We start from the raw sequence: 18,997 nt of genomic DNA, 5'->3' as shown, positions 1-18,997 counted from the left end.
TATTTGATAGTTTGGTTATTTATATAATTAATACACCAAATATATACGAATAATATCATATACAAATAGATAAAAGATAAATTTTATTTTTTTATTTTTTTGCTATATTTATAATTTAAAAAAACCATAGCTAGATTTATAGATGTCCTTTTAATATATATATATATATATACAGAGAGAGAGTTTTCTTTTTCTTTTTGCTACACAAATTTTTTGTTTGTATCACCAATTGAAGGCTTCACATGTTAATTTAATTTTAAAAAATATTATATATATATATATATATATATATATATATATATTAATGTAGATAAGAAAAAGGTAGCATGGACTTAGGTGCAGTCTTTGCTTCTCCGTGAAAAAAAATTGTAAATAAAAAAAATGGTGAGAGTTGTGGGTAAAAGAAGTGCGGTGGAAGAGAGAGAAATCTGAATGGGCGCCATGATCGAATCCATCTGGACGTTGGATAAACAGCTGAGACCTGTTTTTTTGACAGTTGGGTTCTTCACGTTCTGTAAATCACAAAACACAAGAAGCTCAAATCGAATCGAATTCGCTTTAATTTTTATATTAATTCTCTCACCTCATCCCAATTCTTCATCCTCTAATTCAAATTTAACTTCCCAACGGGGTCAATTCAATTCTTCTTGACCACATTCCGTCTTCTTTTGGTCAAAATTTTTCTTCATCTTCTCCACTGTTTTGCTTAGCTAAGCCATACGCTTCATCTCCCCTTTCACTCAGATATCAAAATTCTTGAGCTGTTAAAAAAAAGAAAAGCTATTACGTGACCATTACCCCACATGAAGCTGCTGATACCTTTCCTCATCATGTGGTTTTTTCCCCCATGTTGTGTTTTTAGAGCTTTCAATCCATTTACAAATGAGCCCTCTTTCTCACTCTGTTCTTCTCCTTCTCTGCTGCATTCTTTCTGATTCTCTCTGAAATGATGGAATGACCATCCACTCAAGTGTTTTTCTTCGTGGGGTTTATTCATTTTGAAATGGGGTTTTGCTTTGAGCTTCTTCTTCGTCGGCTGTGATTTTTGTTTGTTTGTTTGTTTGTTTGTTTGTTTTTTTTTTTTTTTTTTTTTATTTCTTGCAGTGTGTTTAAGAAATGGCGCCGAGATTGGGGTTTTTGTGTCGGTGGGGTAAAGAGACAGACCCTCAAAAGGGAACTCCGGTGGTTGTGACGATGGAGAAACCTAACTTCTCCGTCGTGGAGATCGACGGCCCCGACGCTGCATTCCGGCCGGTGGAGAAAAGTAGAGGCAAAAATGCCAAACAGGTCACGTGGGTTCTTCTTCTAAAGGCCAATCGAGCCGTCGGTTGCATAACTTGGCTTGTTACTGTTCTTTGGGCATTGTTGGGAACAATCAAGAAGAGACTGATCTACAGACAAGGAGTCGCCATTGAAGGCGGGAAGTTAGGAAGAGGGAAGTTATTGTTTGGAGTTATTAGAGTTTTCTTAGTAACTTCCATTGCGATTCTTGCTTTTGAAATGCTTGCTTATTTCAAAGGCTGGCATTATTTTCAGAATTCCAATCTGCATATTCCTCAAGCTTCTGAGTTGCAAGGATTGCTTCATGCACTCTATGTTGCTTGGTTAACTTTTAGAGCAGACTACATTGCTCCCCTCATTCAAACCCTCTCTAAATTTTGCATTGTTCTGTTCCTTATCCAATCGGTGGATCGTATGATCCTTTGTTTTGGTTGCCTGTGGATAAAATACAAAAGAATTGAACCCAAAATTGAAGGGGATCCCTTCAAGTTGGACGATGTGGAGGGCGCTGGGTACAAGTATCCAATGGTTCTTGTTCAAATTCCCATGTGCAACGAGCGGGAGGTAATACCCTTTTCGATCTATTTCCACTTTGTTTCTCTATTTTTTAGTATGCGACAAATCTGAGTTAAGGATTCTTCATATTTGTTTAGCTTTTAAGAGATTTGATAATTGCAGGAGAGATGGGGAGAGAACATAGCATGTGAGAGCAATAGAGCATAGATATTTAAATAAATTAGGCATTAAACAGGCATAAAAAACAATTCTCTTATGTTGAAGTAGCTTTTATAAGTTTTATCTGTATGTTGGAGTAATCAACGATAATTAGCAATAGCCGTTGTAGTTCAGAAGATTATGTTAGATTCCAAAATATAACTGGTTTTACAACTACTTCATGCAGGTTTATGAGCAATCTATATCTGCAGTCTGTCAGATTGATTGGCCAAGGGACCGCTTACTAATTCAAGTTCTTGATGATTCTGATGATGAGAGCATCCAACTGTTAATTAAGGCAGAGGTTGCTAAATGGAGCCAAAAGGGGGTAAACATAGTGTATCGCCATCGATTAGTAAGAACAGGATATAAAGCTGGGAATCTCAAGTCTGCAATGAGTTGTGATTATGTTAGAGACTATGAGTTTGTAGCAATTTTTGATGCTGACTTTCAACCTAATCCAGATTTTCTTAAACTGACCGTCCCCCATTTCAAGGTGGAAACAACAAAAAACAGTTTTTTTCTCTCCCTGTTCTTTGGCCTTGTAATTTTTGTTAATTTTCCTGATCCTTTTGTTTTTTCTTTTTGCAGGATAACCCGGAGCTAGGTTTGGTTCAGGCCAGATGGTCTTTCGTGAACAGGGATGAAAACTTGTTGACACGCCTTCAAAATATTAACTTGTGTTTCCACTTTGAGGTAGAACAGCAGGTTAATGGGGTGTTCCTTAATTTCTTTGGTTTCAATGGCACTGCTGGTGTTTGGAGGATTAAAGCCCTGGAGGAATCTGGAGGGTGGCTCGAAAGAACCACAGTAGAGGATATGGATATAGCTGTGAGAGCCCATCTTAACGGCTGGAAATTTGTATTCCTAAATGACGTTAAGGTAATCGAATCTGTCACTTCATTAGCTTGAAGAAACTATGATGACAGCTTGACTTGTCTAAGTATCTATCTTTTTGGTTAACAACTTGAGCATAACTTCAATGATCAAAAGAAAATCTGTCTTAATACAGTTGAATATGCTCGTTTTCATTTAATTTGAACCTTCAGAACTTTTCGAATTAATTCAGGTCCTTTGTGAAGTTCCTGAGTCCTATGAAGCTTACAGGAAACAGCAACATCGTTGGCATTCTGGTCCTATGCAACTATTCAGGTTGTGTCTTCCAGCAGTCATAAGTTCTAAGGTACGGTCTTTATGTTCGTGTTGTGATACTTTAACTATTAGTCGCCTCACCATTGCATTACGATGAAGAGATGATGTCTTGAACCTTTCATAATGCAGATATCAAGATGGAAGAAGGCAAATTTGATACTGTTGTTCTTTCTATTAAGGAAACTTATCCTTCCATTCTATTCCTTCACGTTGTTCTGCATAATTCTTCCTCTAACCATGTTCGTACCAGAAGCCGAGCTTCCTGTATGGGTGATCTGTTATGTGCCTGTCTTCATGTCATTACTCAACATTCTTCCATCCCCAAAATCTTTTCCTTTTATTGTCCCCTACCTGCTTTTTGAGAACACTATGTCCGTCACCAAATTCAATGCCATGGTATCTGGCTTATTTCAGTTAGGTAGCTCTTATGAGTGGATTGTGACCAAAAAGGCTGGCAGATCCTCCGAATCCGACTTACTGACCGCTGCTGAAAGGGACTCTAAGACAATGAATCAAGCTCAGATCTGTAGAGGTGCTTCCGAGAGTGAGATTTCTGAGTTGGCTCACTTAAAGGAACGCAAAGAAGTCGTCTCTGCACCTGTCAAAAAAGTTAACAAGATATATCGGAAAGAGCTAGCGCTCGCGTTTCTTTTACTGTTAGCCTCACTAAGGAGTCTCTTGGCTGCACAAGGAGTCCACTTCTACTTCTTGATGTTCCAAGGTGTGACCTTCCTCCTTGTAGGCCTTGATCTAATTGGAGAGCAAATGAGCTGACGTTGCACAATTGAATCCAAGATCAAGATGGATAAAAAAACATTTTCTTGTGCTATAGCAGCAAAAGTTCTGTTTGTGCAGTATAATTTGTCCCACCGAGGGGATTTAACCCTCGGTAATCAAAGATGCTGAACCCGACCTCTGATTCAATAAAGCAGTCGATATCGAAGTCTTCTAAAGAACATCTTCTTTTGGATCACCCTTCATACCATACACACCATTCACCACCTTCATTCTTCCCTTACATACTCATACAGCATCTGTGATTGTAATCATTCATAAGCTGTTTCAGCAGTTTAGTGTTTGTTATGCAAATAAGTTCTGCTTTATTATCCCACAGCCACCATTAATTCTTTCTTGGGTGTAATTTTGGCCTTTCCAAGACCCCGTCGTTCACAGGAACCGAACCAAACCAATTGATCAGTTTGAATCAAGCTGCCTTTGTTGTAGCATTCTGGTTTTCAAGACATGTAAGACTTCAAACTTCTCTGTAAATGTACTATTTTATCCAGTCTAATATATATCATATTTTCCACTACTTCAATCTACTGCAATTTACTTGTGCTGCAAAGTACAAAGCTAGTGTCGGCAGGTTAAGTTGATTAGAAGAAGGTTGAATGTTTTGGGTGGCTAAGATTGTTGGTTCAGATACATTTTCAATCCTTATTAGAAGGCTAAAGAAATATTTGTGGGGGCCAGGATCTGGTGTGGGCATATGCTCTGATTCTTTTTTCTTTTTTATTGTGTTGTGGATAGTGCCTACTATTGCTATTGTCACTGGTTGGTGGAATGATTAATGACAAATTTGCCCATTGTTTTCTTGACTGGTTATGTATGGCCCTTTTTATTAAAAGCTTTGTCTTTAGCTTATTCAACCTCTATCTATGGAAAAACTATGATTTGACAAACTGAGTCATGACCCACCTCTCCTTGCACGTTTTCAAGTTGGCAAGTTGCACATAAACTGGATTTTCATTCCAAAAGTTTAGGGTACCAGTGGACCAGCTTTCTTTTAACTACCTAATATTATCTCTGTCTAAGATTACTCTCTTAAGCCAAATACTACCTGCCGAAACTCTCTTACGGAGTATTATATCCTTAAAGCGTTCTCAACGAGTTAAAGAATGTTTCTCGACCTTTTCACTTATATCCAGGACATCTCTCACAAGGTAATGAATTGTTAGCAACAAAATATATTGTCCCTGTTTGGTTTAGATTGGAAAAACCACGCTCTTGGTTACTCTAGTCTAATTTTGGTGCTCTGTTAAGTAGAAGTGTAGCAGCTACAGTGAAAATTGTTTGAAAGCCCACCCGAATTGGTTGAGTTCCAATATCAAAATATAAAGTTAGAAATGAATGAATGAAAGGTAAAAAAAAATAATATACAAGTGAATATCTTATTAAAGTCAAAGATGAGGCTTTTCTAGAATGTTTTTTTTTTCTTTTTTTTTTTCCCCTCTCCTCCAACAAGTTAATCGTCTGGTTCTTCAGAAAAGTCTGGCTCATCAGGCTTTCGCAGCTTGGATAAGTTGACATCCTTGAGCTTTTGTGCTCCTCTACGTGTGTTTGCAGCAAACCTCGAAGCCAATATGGTGACACCGAGGTTTTGTTTTGCTTGAGAGTAATTGGTGCGTGGAGTATTATGTTCTTCCTCTTCTTGTTCGGCTTCGTCAGCCACTGGCTTCTCGGGAGTCAACGAGAAAGACTCCTGCAAGCTGAGTGACTTCGCTATGATTCGCCTTTTGAAGCGACGCCATGCTGCCTGAATGAAGCAGGCAGCCCAGGTTCTCCAGTGATAAGAGTAAAACCTGAAGGTATGCTGAAGCTTCTTGCTATGAAGTCGTCGAAACTGGTTAGCCACAAATTTGAGATCCTCTGCACGCAGAGCAAAGGCTTCCACTTCAGTGATTGCTCTGACTGTTCTAGTAGAAGATGGCAAGCTGATTGATGATTTTGGTAGCAATGCCCAAGCGAGAAGCTCTTCTCCACAAAAATCCCCAGGTCTTAAGGTTATCGAATTGAAAAAACCTGACCGTCCTCCATCCGTCGTGGAACTCTCGAGCATTCCTCGAATGATAAAGAGCATCTCAGTAACAGGATCTCCTTCACGAACAATGTAAGTACGTTGTGTACATAGAGAGGATGCCAGTCGCTCACAAATTGCATCAAGTAGCTGATCATCCATCTGTGCGAAAAAAGGAACCTGCAATCTCGAAAAACAAGTGGATTTCATACAAAGTAGAATTTTGTTCACAAGCATATTTCATGTTCATGTGTGTGTGATGTGTGCATGTCAAACAGAAGAGAAAACGTTTCAGGATGAGAGGTACAAATAAGAATAAGAGATTCAGAAAAGAGCTTACACGTCGAACGAGGTCGAGGCACAAGTGGCGCTGAATATCTCGACGGAGATCTGTTGGAAGGCCTTGTAAGATCGATTCTTCGTCCACTCCTCGTGTTGCAAGCCACTTATATTGAACAAATCTCCTCACACGTTCTTGTAAATCTTGAGGGAGCTGTCGATGTTTCATCCATTCCTCAGTGTCTCGACGCTTGACCCTCCACTCCTCCAGCCTCACAGTGATGGATTGCAAATAGGTCTGCACCATAACACAAGTTTCAGAGAGAGAATAAAAAGTATATTTTAAACCTATTTTATGATAGATAAATTTTGAGGGGAACCAGACAACTACCAAAGATAAAACATACTCTTTATGCTATATATGAATGTAAGACAAACTATGAGAACCAAGTTGACATGTTGATTAAGAAGTTTATAGAAGCATGACAAAGCTTATCATAAAATGACCTCTCTACTTTTCAAAAAATTGCCTTCGAAAATGAAGAAGATGGTCAATTGAAAGGCAATGAACATAAACATTGAACCTAATAGGAGAGCCACTGTATTGGTTTATCATATAAAACTATATAGTGCATATCAATTACCACTGAGTTAAGCTCATTTTGGTGTAAAATATTACGCAACAACTACAAGAAAAATACAGAAAAGGCAAAGGTCTAAATTTCTAAGTTTACCCCAGAAAACTAATGAGTTCAAACGTACCTGCATGTTTCCGATCAAATGCGCAAACAAGACCAAACCCATTATAGCAATGAGGATAGCAAATAAAGTTTCTCCTATGAAGATACTCGTTTCCAAACCCTGACCATAGGAACTGGAAAATTTATAGATGAAACATGCCGAAGTTTAGAAAGCAATCTGAGTAGCAAAGACACAAAAATACAAGTAGCTCAACTACTCACATATATATACATACCTCAAGTTCTGTAAGCCCCACCATAAACAATAGAAATACTTCTGAAGGAACCTGGAGGAGATGACATCTTTTGCAATCGCATCGGCAAATATCCCATAATTGAAAACGACGTCTTCATCTGGAGAACATTGGCTAAAAACGGTAGTATTCACTTCCCATATCCTGCGGTCTACATCATTTAAAGTACCACAATCCAGATAGTCAAGAAGGCATTTCATAGGACTGAATTCTCTCCTGCAGGTGAACTTCCAGCACATGGCATGGCGCTCCACAGAAAGTAAATACCATGCTGCTCCTAAGATCTATATGAACAAAAGAAACTTCAAACAGGTTGCATTTGAAGTATATTTAGAATGTAAAAACGAGGAACGAGACGAAAGGTGCTTGGGTTCGTTACATACATGACTAGCTAGCATATACAATATAAGGTTATATTCAGCCCCAGCCCAAGCAGTCTTTGTGACAACACCAGTAGTTTTGATAATGTGGGAACTTAATGGGAAAATCAGGTAAAATCTTGGAATATACTGAAGCAGGACAATTAACACAAGTGTATTGTTTGTATGGTCTGCATGAGAGCTTCTAATTGCTGGCATGATAAACCATATCATAATCTGCCAAAATAAGTTACAAAAAAAAAAAAAAAAAAAAAAAAAAAAAAAAATTCAAACTACCGTGGAAATAAAAATAACATCATGTATGACCTCAGTTGAGATATAAAAACAAAATATAGAAAACTGTTGCTTCAGATGAAATAGCTGCAGTACAGCTCACGCACAAATCTGAAATCTGGGTCTACATGAAAGAAACTGCAAATCTCAAAGCCAGTCATATTGGGACAGACTGAAATCACATTTAAGAATTGATTGATAACATAGTCTCAAACAGATTTTTCAGTATAATTTACACAAACTCCTTTAAATAACCAATTGGCTTCCTTTTTTTTCTGTGTTCGAAAATTATGTTTAGTTTCTCACTATTTCTTAGTTTTCATCTTTTCTAACCAAATCTTATTCTTAACATTGAAAACAAGTACACTTTTTTCCCTTAGTTTTAAAAATTTTGACTTTGATTTTGAAAACACTCATCATGAAAAGTAGGTAACAAATAAAGAATCTAATAGATAGACGTAGTGTTCGTACACTTAATTTTCAAAAACTAAAAATCAAAAATCAAAAATAAAAATCCCTTTTGATAACCATTTAGTTTTTGGTTTTTGAAAATGAAACTCATACACACTATTTCCACTTACTAGTTTCTTTATTATGTTGTCTTATCTTTATGAATATTTTCAAAATCAAAACAAACTAAAACAAGTAGATTTTAAAAGTTTTTTGTTTTAAAAATAAAAAACAAAAAACAATAATTTAGAATTCAAATGTTTACCTAGAAAAGATAAGAGATGATTATCATTATGAAAAAAAAATGTGAGAAAAACAACTTAATTTTCAATATAAATAAATACATAACTAAATAGTTATTGAAGGAGCACAAATGGTTAACAAACCTACCTAAGATTTAAAGCTGAATTTCAAACATGAAGTTGTGATGAACTAATACAAAGATCTTGTTGGTTAGCGATATCATTTTTCAGTCTTCGAAAACTTAGCTTTGATTTTGAAAATAATAGTTAAAGGTAGATAACAATCTAGAAATTTAAAAAATCAAATGCTTATCAAAACGGAGGGAGTTGTGATGAACAGATAGCAAACAAATGTGTTTGTTAAAATACCTGAGGAAGAGGCAGAGAAGCAATGAGATCTATACAGAAATCTGACTTCAAATAGCGTTTAGCAATCTTCTTTGGATCAGTAACAAGTTCACCTTTGCCAAAAACTCTTGAAGTTGGTGATACATAAGCAATCCGGAACTTCAAAATCATATGCAACAGATAAAAAACATCGGCAAAAGTGCGAAAAACAGTCACAACAATTCCCAAATTGAAATCAGTTGTCATACAAGATGACCTGTTATGATGAATCACTGAAGGAAGGTAGAAGAACAATGGGTCAACGAAAAGAGCTGTCAAACAAGAGAAGAGAAAAACCCTATTCCATCTCAGAATCCTTTCACTTTCAGGATTAAGAATCCTCTTATTCTTCTGTTCTTGTAACCCATTAGTCTCCACAAAAACCTTCGACCTCCCTGAAGAATCCGAGTTCATAACTTTACTTTCATTCTCTAATTTCTTCCCCATTCTAAAAACTGGTAATGGGAACTCAACACGCCTCTTATTCCCATCATTTTTCTCCAGATTAGAGTGAAACCTAAAGAAACGAAAAACCCATCAACCAAAATCTCAAATAAGTAGAGGGAAATTACAGGATATACATTACCTGACGAATTTCCCTTTCTTCAGTTCCATGCTGGTTTGAAGATCAGTGAAATGCATTCATCCATGAAGCGAATTCAGGGAAGAAGAAAAGTGGGAAGGATTCATATTGAGAGAAAAAGTTGATTGTGAGAAAGAATCCCGCAAAGGGTGCGGAGAAATAATGATTTAGATTGTCGTATGTGGTTGACTTCTCACTAAAAAGAGCTGGCAGAGGGGAAAAAAAACTAAAAAAAAAAAAAGGTAAAAATGGAGGAAGTAGAAGAAGAAGAAGTAAGAAGGCAGAGATTTAGGGTTAAAAAATTGAGTTTAGAGTGAGGGAGGACCTTGAATAACGTGTAGAGCATAAAGAAGAAGGAAATGGAAAAAGAAGGGATTGATGATTTGGATTGAATCCATTGATTGACCAATGACAGCTACAATTACAAAAATTTTGTTCACATTTTGGGGGAAGAAGAAGAAGATGATGATGATGAAGAAGATTTCCCTTGGAATTCAAGATTTCAGTTGTAGAAAGAACCTTCAAAGGGACCCAGTTGCAGGCGGGAAGTAAGGTTTTTCCTTCTTTTTTTTTTTTTTCCTTTTCTTTTTTAAATAATAATAATTATATATTTTTTCTTGAATTTTTAACCATCTGTTTATTTACGTCAGCTTCGAATCTGCCTCCCACGCACACCGTCTGTTTATTTGTTTATTAAATAATGTTTTAGGTTGTAAAAAGAGAAATTTTTACTAATATAACAAAAGTAAAAAAAATATTTACAGAAATAACAAAATAATAATAATAATAATGATAGACATTTATCTATCAATATTAATTTTTTTTGTTATTTTTGTAAATAATTTGACACTTATTATTATTGATAGGCAGATAGACTTCTATCAGTTTCAAAATAATTGTCAAAATGAATATAACTCAATTAGCATAATGTTTGTACTATCAACTTTACTCACGTATTTAATTCAATATCTTTGCAAAAGAAAAAAAATCAAAATTATCTAGTAGGTTGGATTTTGTGACTACTCGGCCTTAACGTATTAAAAATATTTGAAAATTATGTTTTTTAAAAAATATTTGAAAATTAGTTGATCTATTAGACAAAAATTTAAATGTGATATAATGGAACTTTAAAATTAATTTATGTTTTGGAAGGAAATGAGAAACATGTCACAAAACTATTAGATACATAATTGAAAATTAAGATATCTATTGGATAGTGGAGTTGAAAGTTAAGTTATCTATTAGACGCGCTTATTAAAAAGTATGAATACTAAATAAATGCAAACCTCAAAGTCTAAGGACTAATGAGTCCAGCTTCAAAAATAATCAAAATTTTGTTCATAATTTTTTAAGTTCGTGTCTATTTAGGAATTAAACTTTATATTTTATATCTAACCGACCTTAAAACTTTCAATTCTATACGTCACTATATTTCAAAATATATCTAACAGATTTTCAAGTTTTCAATTTATCTAATAATTATTTTTTTTAATTTTCATTGTAAGAAAAAACGTCATCCAAGAGCTAATGAGTTGTGAACGGTGAATAAGTTAGGTAAGTAAGTAAATTTTGGTATTGGTTTACTTTTTTTTCTTTTTCCTTTTAAAATAAGTTTCAAAGTATAAAGATCAAAATAAAATAATAATAATAAAAATAAAGATATAGAGAAATGAGATTTTATGTCTTATTTAAAAGTAGATCAATTCGTCGAGTTTTGAAATAAGGGATTTGATTCTACTCTAAATTAAAAAATAATAATAATAATAATATACTTAAAAAGATTTAAATATTGTTTGTCTCTTGTAATGCAAATGAATTACTATTCCTCCAAATATTATATATAAAATTGAGAACATCCAAAAAGTGGATTCTTATGGATATTTCAATTATTGGAATAAAAATCGTCAAAGGAAAGGTAACGTTTGGCACTAAATGGTAAATACAGCCGGCTTCCAATTTAAAGAAAATTTACTTTTACTTAAAGAAATTATAAACAACTAAATCTTTCTTTTATTGAAAGAAAGATTTTGTGCTGAGTTTGTATAATCGAAGTCGTTTGTAGACAAAATTCCAACTGTCATAACAAATTTAATTATAACACAACTTGTGAATGTAATCACAAACTGACACCCAACTAATCCCCCAACTATAATTTTCTTTGGGAACAGATTCTGCTCCAATTTTGTCACATTTAATTCCCTAATTAATTACAGGTTTAGTGCAACTTTATTATTAATATCATTGTTCCACAGTTGCCTCCCTTTGCATCCCCACCTACTATTGCCTTTCACAACCTCCTCTTTTAAATCTCTACGTCAATTTTCAACCTATAACGAGTGTTTGTTTATTAATAATGAATTATAGATATCTAAAACTATGGATGTTTGACATCCTTATATGATCGTATTTATTTTGTACAAGCAAATATTTGAATGGTTACGTTTGTTTTTGTAATATTTTTACTTGAGGATGTTTCAAATTTGTATTATGTTCCAATAATACCCTTGTGTCTATTTATTAATTTATAATTAATTTAATATAATTTAAACTTATATAACATAATTGTTTTTATGAATTTGAATTCTTTTTAAAAAGTTAATATAGTTTTTTTTATTTTATTTGTTATTTTTCTCAACGAAATAGTATATACTAATTTAAGATTTTTTATAAAATAAAATATTAATGTGAATTTGAATATTAATATCTTTCTAAAAAATAAAAACTACAAAAATATAGTTGAATGAGAAATTTTAGACAATTAAATTTTTCCACGTCATCACAAACGAAAGCCCAAGCTTATTGTGGAAATTATAAATTGGATCGAGTCGTGTAGCCGGACGGAGGATCACTTTTTCTTTGAACGAATCTTGCTCTCTTATCTGCTTCTTCTTTTATTGACAATTCTTCTGTTGTCGTAGAGGGAATTATAATTGCTCAAGCCCAACCTAATTCAAACTCGTGATAGAATTTCAGGCCAAATAAAAGATTGGGCCCAAGCCTATGTAAGACCCATGAGGAACCTCTATAAATAGAGTCCTCATCCTTTCATTTTGGGGAGAGGAAGATATGGATGTAGGAGGCTCTAAATATTGAAAGCTCTGAAGATTATAAGCTCTAGATAGGGGTGGAAACGGTTCGGTTTGGTGGTCAAATCAAACCGAGTCGAATTTTTTAAAATGTGAAACCGAACAACATATATGTGGTTCAAATCGGTTTCAAATTTGGTTTTGATATTTTTAAAAAATCCATGTTATATTATTTTTTAATTAAAAAACGGTTCGGTTTGGTTCGGTTTTGTTCTTTAAATTAAAAGCGGTTCGATTTTACTCTTTATATATATATATATATATATATATATATATATATATAAAAGTTAAAAACGGTTCAGTTCGATTTCAAAATTTCTTCAAATCGGATCAAACTGCATTTTTCGGCTTCACCGAGTTTTTTATTCGATTTGGTTTGGTTTTTAAAAACGGTTCAGTTTTTTGCAGTTTGAATGACCGCCTCTAACTCTAGAGACTTGAAGCTCTGAAAAATTAAAGTTTGAAGCTCCAAAGTCTGAAGTTCCCTAGCTTTCACATTCCGAAGTCTGAAACTCCAAACTTCTCAAGCTTTAAAGTTCGAAGCTCCCAAAGTTCTCAAGCTCCAAACTTTGAAGCTCTCAATCTTAAAGACTAGAAGATCGAAACTTTAAAGGCTAATCCAAACAATCAACAAACCAAAGGTCGATCCAAGACAATCAATAAGCCAGGGAACGATCCAAGTTGATCAACAAGCCGAGGCTTATCCAAGTTGATCAACAAGTCAAAGATCGATCCAAGTCGATCAATAAGCTAGAGGTCGATCCAACTTGATAAATAAATCGGAGGTAGATCAAAATTAATCAACGAGATCAACAAGTCCAAAGGTTGATCCTCCAAGAAGACCAATAAGCCCACCAGGTCGATCCTCCAAGAAGATCAATAAACCCAAAGGTCGATCCTCCAAGTATATCATCAAGCTCAAAAGTCGATCCTCTAAGAAGATCATCAAACCCAAAAACCGATTATCTAAGAAGATCAACAAAGATTAAAGTTTATTTTTTGAGAGAAAGCATCAAAGGATTATGAATTAGATATTGTACTCACTATACTGAAAGTAATACAAATACAAAGTTCAAATTTCACGAGTTAAATTTCTCTAGAAATCTCGTGTAAACAGATTGACACGCCTCTATACCTTTCATCTCTTTCTCTCATACAAGATCAAATGTCAACTAAAGAAAATGCCTCCAAAACTTCAATTACTCATAAATGCTCCAAGGAAGTTCAACAATCTAGAGAGAAACCAACCATTGAAATCACAAGTAATATATGGAAGCAACTGTTGAAATCAACAAACAACGGGATTGTCATAAAAAAGAATCCATTGTCTCTATTTCATCTTCTGAAAAATCAAGCAAGATGACAGGCTTGGGTATAGATGAAGAAAGAATAGTTGAACTAGAAAAAAAGGCGGGCATGCTAATAAAGGCAATCAAAGAGAGAGATTATGAAATCACGTCTCTAAAGAATCACATCGAAAGTTGTGATGCTATCGAATCAAGCCAAACACCTACTGTCAAGGATAACGGCAAAGGGAAGACAATCTTGCAAGAAAGTCAACAACAACAATTGCTTTGTTGTCGGTACAACAATTGAAAGATATGATCACGAATTTCATCAGAGCTTAGTATGATGCTCTTTAAAGTTCTCTCTTGTATTCTAAACCATATACAAAAAGAATCGATAATTTAATAATGTCAACCAGATACCAGCCACCTAAGTTTAAGTAATTTGATGAGAAGGACAATCCAAAGCAACACGTCGCTCATTTTATCGAAACATGTGAAAATGTTGGTACACTAGGGGCCTTATTGGAACTTTGAAAGGAAATTTTATTTTATTAGTACACTGACTTGGTGTTTGAGTCAATTGACAGCTGAGAACAACTAGAAAAAAAGAGTTTCTAAATTGCTTCTACAACACAAGACGAATAGTCAGTATGTTCAAGCCCACAAACACCAAACAACTAAAATGTGAACTTATCATCGATTACATAAATCGTTGGAGAGCCGCAAGTTTGGATTGATGGAATGTACAAGCAAGCAATGAAAGTAATCAGAATCAATAAGCACTCTAATTACACTTAATTTGAGTTCTAAAAGTATGCAAAAACAGTTTTTACAGAAAAAGGTTTCAAGAAGTTATACCTTTGAAGAATTCCTCTGAATCCAAGCTGCTCTCCATGAATTTTGAGCTTTAAATCTATAGTGAACCACTAAGAGATCTTCTCTATTATTATCAGCTTTGGATTTAAGTGGTGGAACTTAGACTTGAGATGAATTGTGAAGAGAATAAAGAGGATTTCAGCAGAAACTTTTTCTACATCAATTTTTGGAGAGTTCAGCTTCTTCTCCTTTTCTAATTTGAAAATTGATGTGTTTTATATATCTCATACATGCAGCCATTAAGCTATAATGCTGAATGCCACTTTAATTTACAAAGAGAAAGTACGAAAAGTGTTTGGTTAAGAAGCCACCAAGCTACTTTAATTTTGTGGATTTCTCCACTAAAATTGATTTTCAATTTTCTTTTTATTTAATCCAAAATTAAATAAAATACAAAATTCAATTTCTAAAATGAATTTGAAAATTTGAAAATTAATTGATTAAAAAAATTTAATTAATTAAAAAATAATTTAATATCAAATATTAAATTAATCAAACACCTAACATGAATTCTATTCATGTAATCAATATTTATATATTTTAAACTCTCCAACTACGTTTAATTTTGATAAATTAGATATAATTATGCAAACCCTAATTTGAAGTTGAACATTTCAAATTCAAATCCTAATTAACAATTTGAACACCTCAAATTGAAACCCTAAATTCAATTTGAACATTTCAAATTAAAATTCAATTTGAACACTTCAAATTGAAAATTTAATTATGATTTTGAACATTTCAAAATCATTCAATTCATTAATCCAGAGTGTTCATGTTTTACGAGCTAGTAAAGGGACCTTATGGACCTACAGATCATGAGCTCCAATGATTTGAGATTAATTGGCTAAACTCTTTAGACCGAATTAATCAATATTCGTTAACTATCGAGACATACCTCGATGCACTATCTTCACTGTAGATATATTTTTATCCACTTGATTTGACCATAATTAGTAAGTTAACTCTTCACATGTTGTTCGTAATAATGGTTGTGTCAAATGTTGTTTTACCCCCGAAATTATATCTTGCTCCTTAAGTTCCATTGGTCCTCTAATGAAAAATTGGCTTGTGATCCAATCATTAAATCGAATCCCTCTCGGGCCAATGAGAGGATGGGACCCCTTGTTCAAGACCTGGATTCAACACTTAAGCACTTAAGATCACTTATGTCCCCAACTATCTACCCGGTCTTACCCCTGAAATGGGAGGCTTATTGAGCCACATTGTTGAATCAACCCTCACCTATGCAAATCTAAGGATAATCCTGAATAAACAGGAGTTCAAAATTAGCTCAGGATTATGGTCGAGTTACCTAGGTCATCTAATTGAAACAGACAGTCTTAAACAGTAAACGGTGTTATAAAGTAAGAGTGACTTATTTCTTGGTCTAATCTTATGAAACTCATTGTATAGGATGCCTTTACTTCTCATGTCTCCACATGAACGATTCAGGATCACATCGTTCGTACTATCTACAAAGCGGGTTGCATCCAATAGTGTTACCAGATTGTTTTGGCTATTTACTTGAACTTGATTTATCTTTATGTCTCCACATAAAGTTCAAGTATTCATATAATATCCATGGATCTTAGTTTATTGGATTTAATCTTTATAAGTGCAACTTATATATTTAACAACACTTTTATCGAATAAAAGTCTTTAACATCTTTATTGATAATAGAAAATGTTTAACTTTACAAACCGCGAGTTTTAGGACATACAACCCAACATGGATTACAAAGACCATCCCACTGAACTATCTGTTGATGAGATATGCATCCAAGTTATGCATTGGGGTCTTCTTTACTTACTTCAAGGTATAAAGCCTCGCACTTTTAAAGAGCTAGCAACTCGAGCCCACGAAATGAAGCTTAGCATTGCTAATTAAGGAAACCAAAACATTTTAGTCCCTACGTGGAGAATGAATAAAATGATGTCAATGTGACTTTAGAAGAGTCTATAGTTATACACAACCCCTCTTAAGTCATCCTTCAGGAAAAAGGACAAGAAGATTGAAAAACATTAAGAATATGACATGCATCATTTAACTTTGAAAAAAAGACAGAAAAAAGTCTATCCTTTTCCTGATTATGATATTCTTGATATGTTTGAACAATTACAGAAAGCACGGTTGATTCAACTTCCTGAGTCTAAACGACCGAAAGAGATGCAAAAAATTCGATGATCCAAAATATTGTAAGTATCATGAAGTCATCAGTCACCTAGTGGAAAGATGCTTCGTTCTAAAATTAGCTCAAGAAGGAAAAATTGAGCTAGACTTTAATGAAACAACTGAGTCAAATCATATTGCAGTAAGAATAAATAGTTGCAATCAAATAAACTTATAAGTCCATATCATATTAATGTCGAAGAAGTCAATGACTCAAAAGAAATCAAGCAAAGAACTTCTATCTTCGATCCTATTCAACCTCAACTATTCGATCTTCAATCTTCCAAAGATTGTGTATGGCCGCGAGAAAAGAAGAAAATCAATGTTTAACGTCCACTTCCACTCGAACTTTAGCTTTCAGAAGGCTAAGTATCTTCATATCAAAGAAAGATCAACCTTCAACATCTGGTTTTGATTACCTTAAACCAACAAACAATCAACATGAAAGAAAGATGAAAACTTTGAAGGCAAAATTATTTTATGAAGCAAACGATGATGAGAAAATTGAGAAAATTCACGGTCTTGTCCTTTCACACGTGAAGAGAAAGTTGTCTATTATCATAAGTACAGAAGGTTCTTTGACTATGAAGCCTAAACTCATTATATTGATGAATCCTACAAATGAAGAGAAGGATTAAAGCCATGATGAAAATAAAAGCTTATGAAATATAAATATAACAACTCTTTATCACAAGTTTTACGAGATCGATAATTAAAGAATACAAAAGAATGTAAAAGAATCAACACACACACATATATATGGTTCACTAACAGTATGTTAGCTATGTCCACGGGTAGAGAGAGAACAACATTATTAGAGATAATGTATTATGAATACAAAAAATGGCACCACTAGGGTTAGATAGTTTATATAGTACACTTCTCTAAACCCCAGAGTCATAATCGTAAATAACCATAAATAATTAAAATGTTAAATATAAATTCTGAATAGGTTTCGAGGCGTTGTCCCCAATCCACCACGAGGGTGCGTACTTGGTTGTTTGTATTGCCAGACAATAAATTCAAGACATTTCAACAAATATCCAACTTGACTTGAATTCTCTCCCAAATAACAGATGTACCAGATGCAACAAAAGCAACATTGCCAGACGTACCCAAACTTCTCCCTCATGCCTCAAAGTGTCCTATAAAGGACCACTAACAATTCAAAACATTAAGCAAGTTCAAACAATGTTGGAACTTGCCTTGTGGAACTGGTTTGGTGAATACATCAGCAGGATTATCAATAGTACCAATTTTCATCACTTTAACTCTCTACTCACTTATTAAGAAGTGATATCCTACATCAACGTGCTTAATTCTTTCATGATGAACTTGATCCTTAGCTAGACATATTGCAATCAAACTATCACAATATATAATAGCTTGGTCATGATGAAAATCAAGATCACCAACTAGCCCTCTCAGTTATATTCCCTTTTTAGCAGCTTCTGTTAAGGCCATGTACTCTACTTCAGTAGTAGACGTAGTAACTGTAGGTTGTAAGGTTATCTTCCAACTAACAGCAGAACAACCTAGAATGAACACATAGCGAGTCATAGACCTCCTACTGTCAACATCTCCAACATAGTTAGAATTAGAATAACTGGTCAGAAAACACTTTGTGTCATTCCCATAAACAGGATCAACATCAGATGTACCTCCAAGGTAACGAAAAATCCTCTTGACAACTTGTCAATGCTTCTTCCTAGGTTGACTCATGAACTTGCTGATGAAACTAACGGCATGGACAAGATTATGCCTAGTACAGACCATAACATACATCAACTAGCATAAGAAACTCGAGACATATACTCTTTCTTAGGTTCAGACATGGTGAAAGCACAAATGACAAACGAGCATTTGCAGCACTAGGAGTATTTATAGGCTTAGTTGATGACATACCAAACCTGGACAATATTTTCTGAATATAGCCTTTTTATGACAGCAAGACCTTATTTTTATCTTTGTCCTTATAGATCTCCATAACCAAAATTTTATGAATAGCATCCAAATCCTTTATATCAGACTCAGACTTGAA

The 18,997-nt window shown here is 34.2% G+C and overlaps 2 protein-coding genes across 3 annotated transcripts; one reads left to right on the top strand and one right to left on the bottom strand.

The window, feature by feature from the left end:
• The first annotated feature begins 328 nt into the window (after window positions 1-328).
• LOC120086214 (putative xyloglucan glycosyltransferase 5) lies at window positions 329-4,459 on the top strand. The gene is made up of 5 exons (XM_039042749.2): window positions 329-1,845; window positions 2,183-2,491; window positions 2,587-2,877; window positions 3,065-3,178; window positions 3,277-4,459. The coding sequence occupies exons 1-5, from the start codon at window positions 1,117-1,119 to the stop codon at window positions 3,919-3,921; spliced, it is 2,088 nt and encodes a 695-aa protein (XP_038898677.1). The 5' UTR covers window positions 329-1,116; the 3' UTR covers window positions 3,922-4,459.
• A 757-nt stretch (window positions 4,460-5,216) lies between these two features.
• On the bottom strand, window positions 5,217-10,053 carry CNGC14 (cyclic nucleotide-gated channel 14). 2 transcript variants are annotated; one of them, XM_039040646.2, is made up of 7 exons: window positions 9,536-10,053; window positions 8,932-9,466; window positions 7,601-7,813; window positions 7,200-7,501; window positions 6,986-7,097; window positions 6,285-6,521; window positions 5,217-6,124 (listed from the first exon to the last, which is right to left on the bottom strand). In XM_039040646.2, exons 1-7 carry the CDS (start codon window positions 9,589-9,591, stop codon window positions 5,393-5,395), a joined length of 2,187 nt encoding a protein of 728 aa, XP_038896574.2. In that variant the 5' UTR covers window positions 9,592-10,053; the 3' UTR covers window positions 5,217-5,392. The 2 variants fall into 2 exon arrangements, with proteins under 2 accessions (XP_038896574.2, XP_038896575.1); XM_039040647.2 differs by lacking the exon at window positions 7,601-7,813 and having other exon boundaries at window positions 9,536-10,005.
• Window positions 10,054-18,997: the final 8,944 nt, after the last annotated feature.

Source organism: Benincasa hispida, chromosome 9, assembly GCF_027475165.1.
Source record: "Benincasa hispida cultivar pf3 chromosome 9, pf3_genome.v1.1, whole genome shotgun sequence".
NCBI classification, from domain to species: domain Eukaryota; kingdom Viridiplantae; phylum Streptophyta; class Magnoliopsida; order Cucurbitales; family Cucurbitaceae; genus Benincasa; species Benincasa hispida.
The sequence above is the reverse complement of the archived record's forward strand: the minus strand, read 5'-3'. Positions and strand labels throughout refer to the sequence as shown.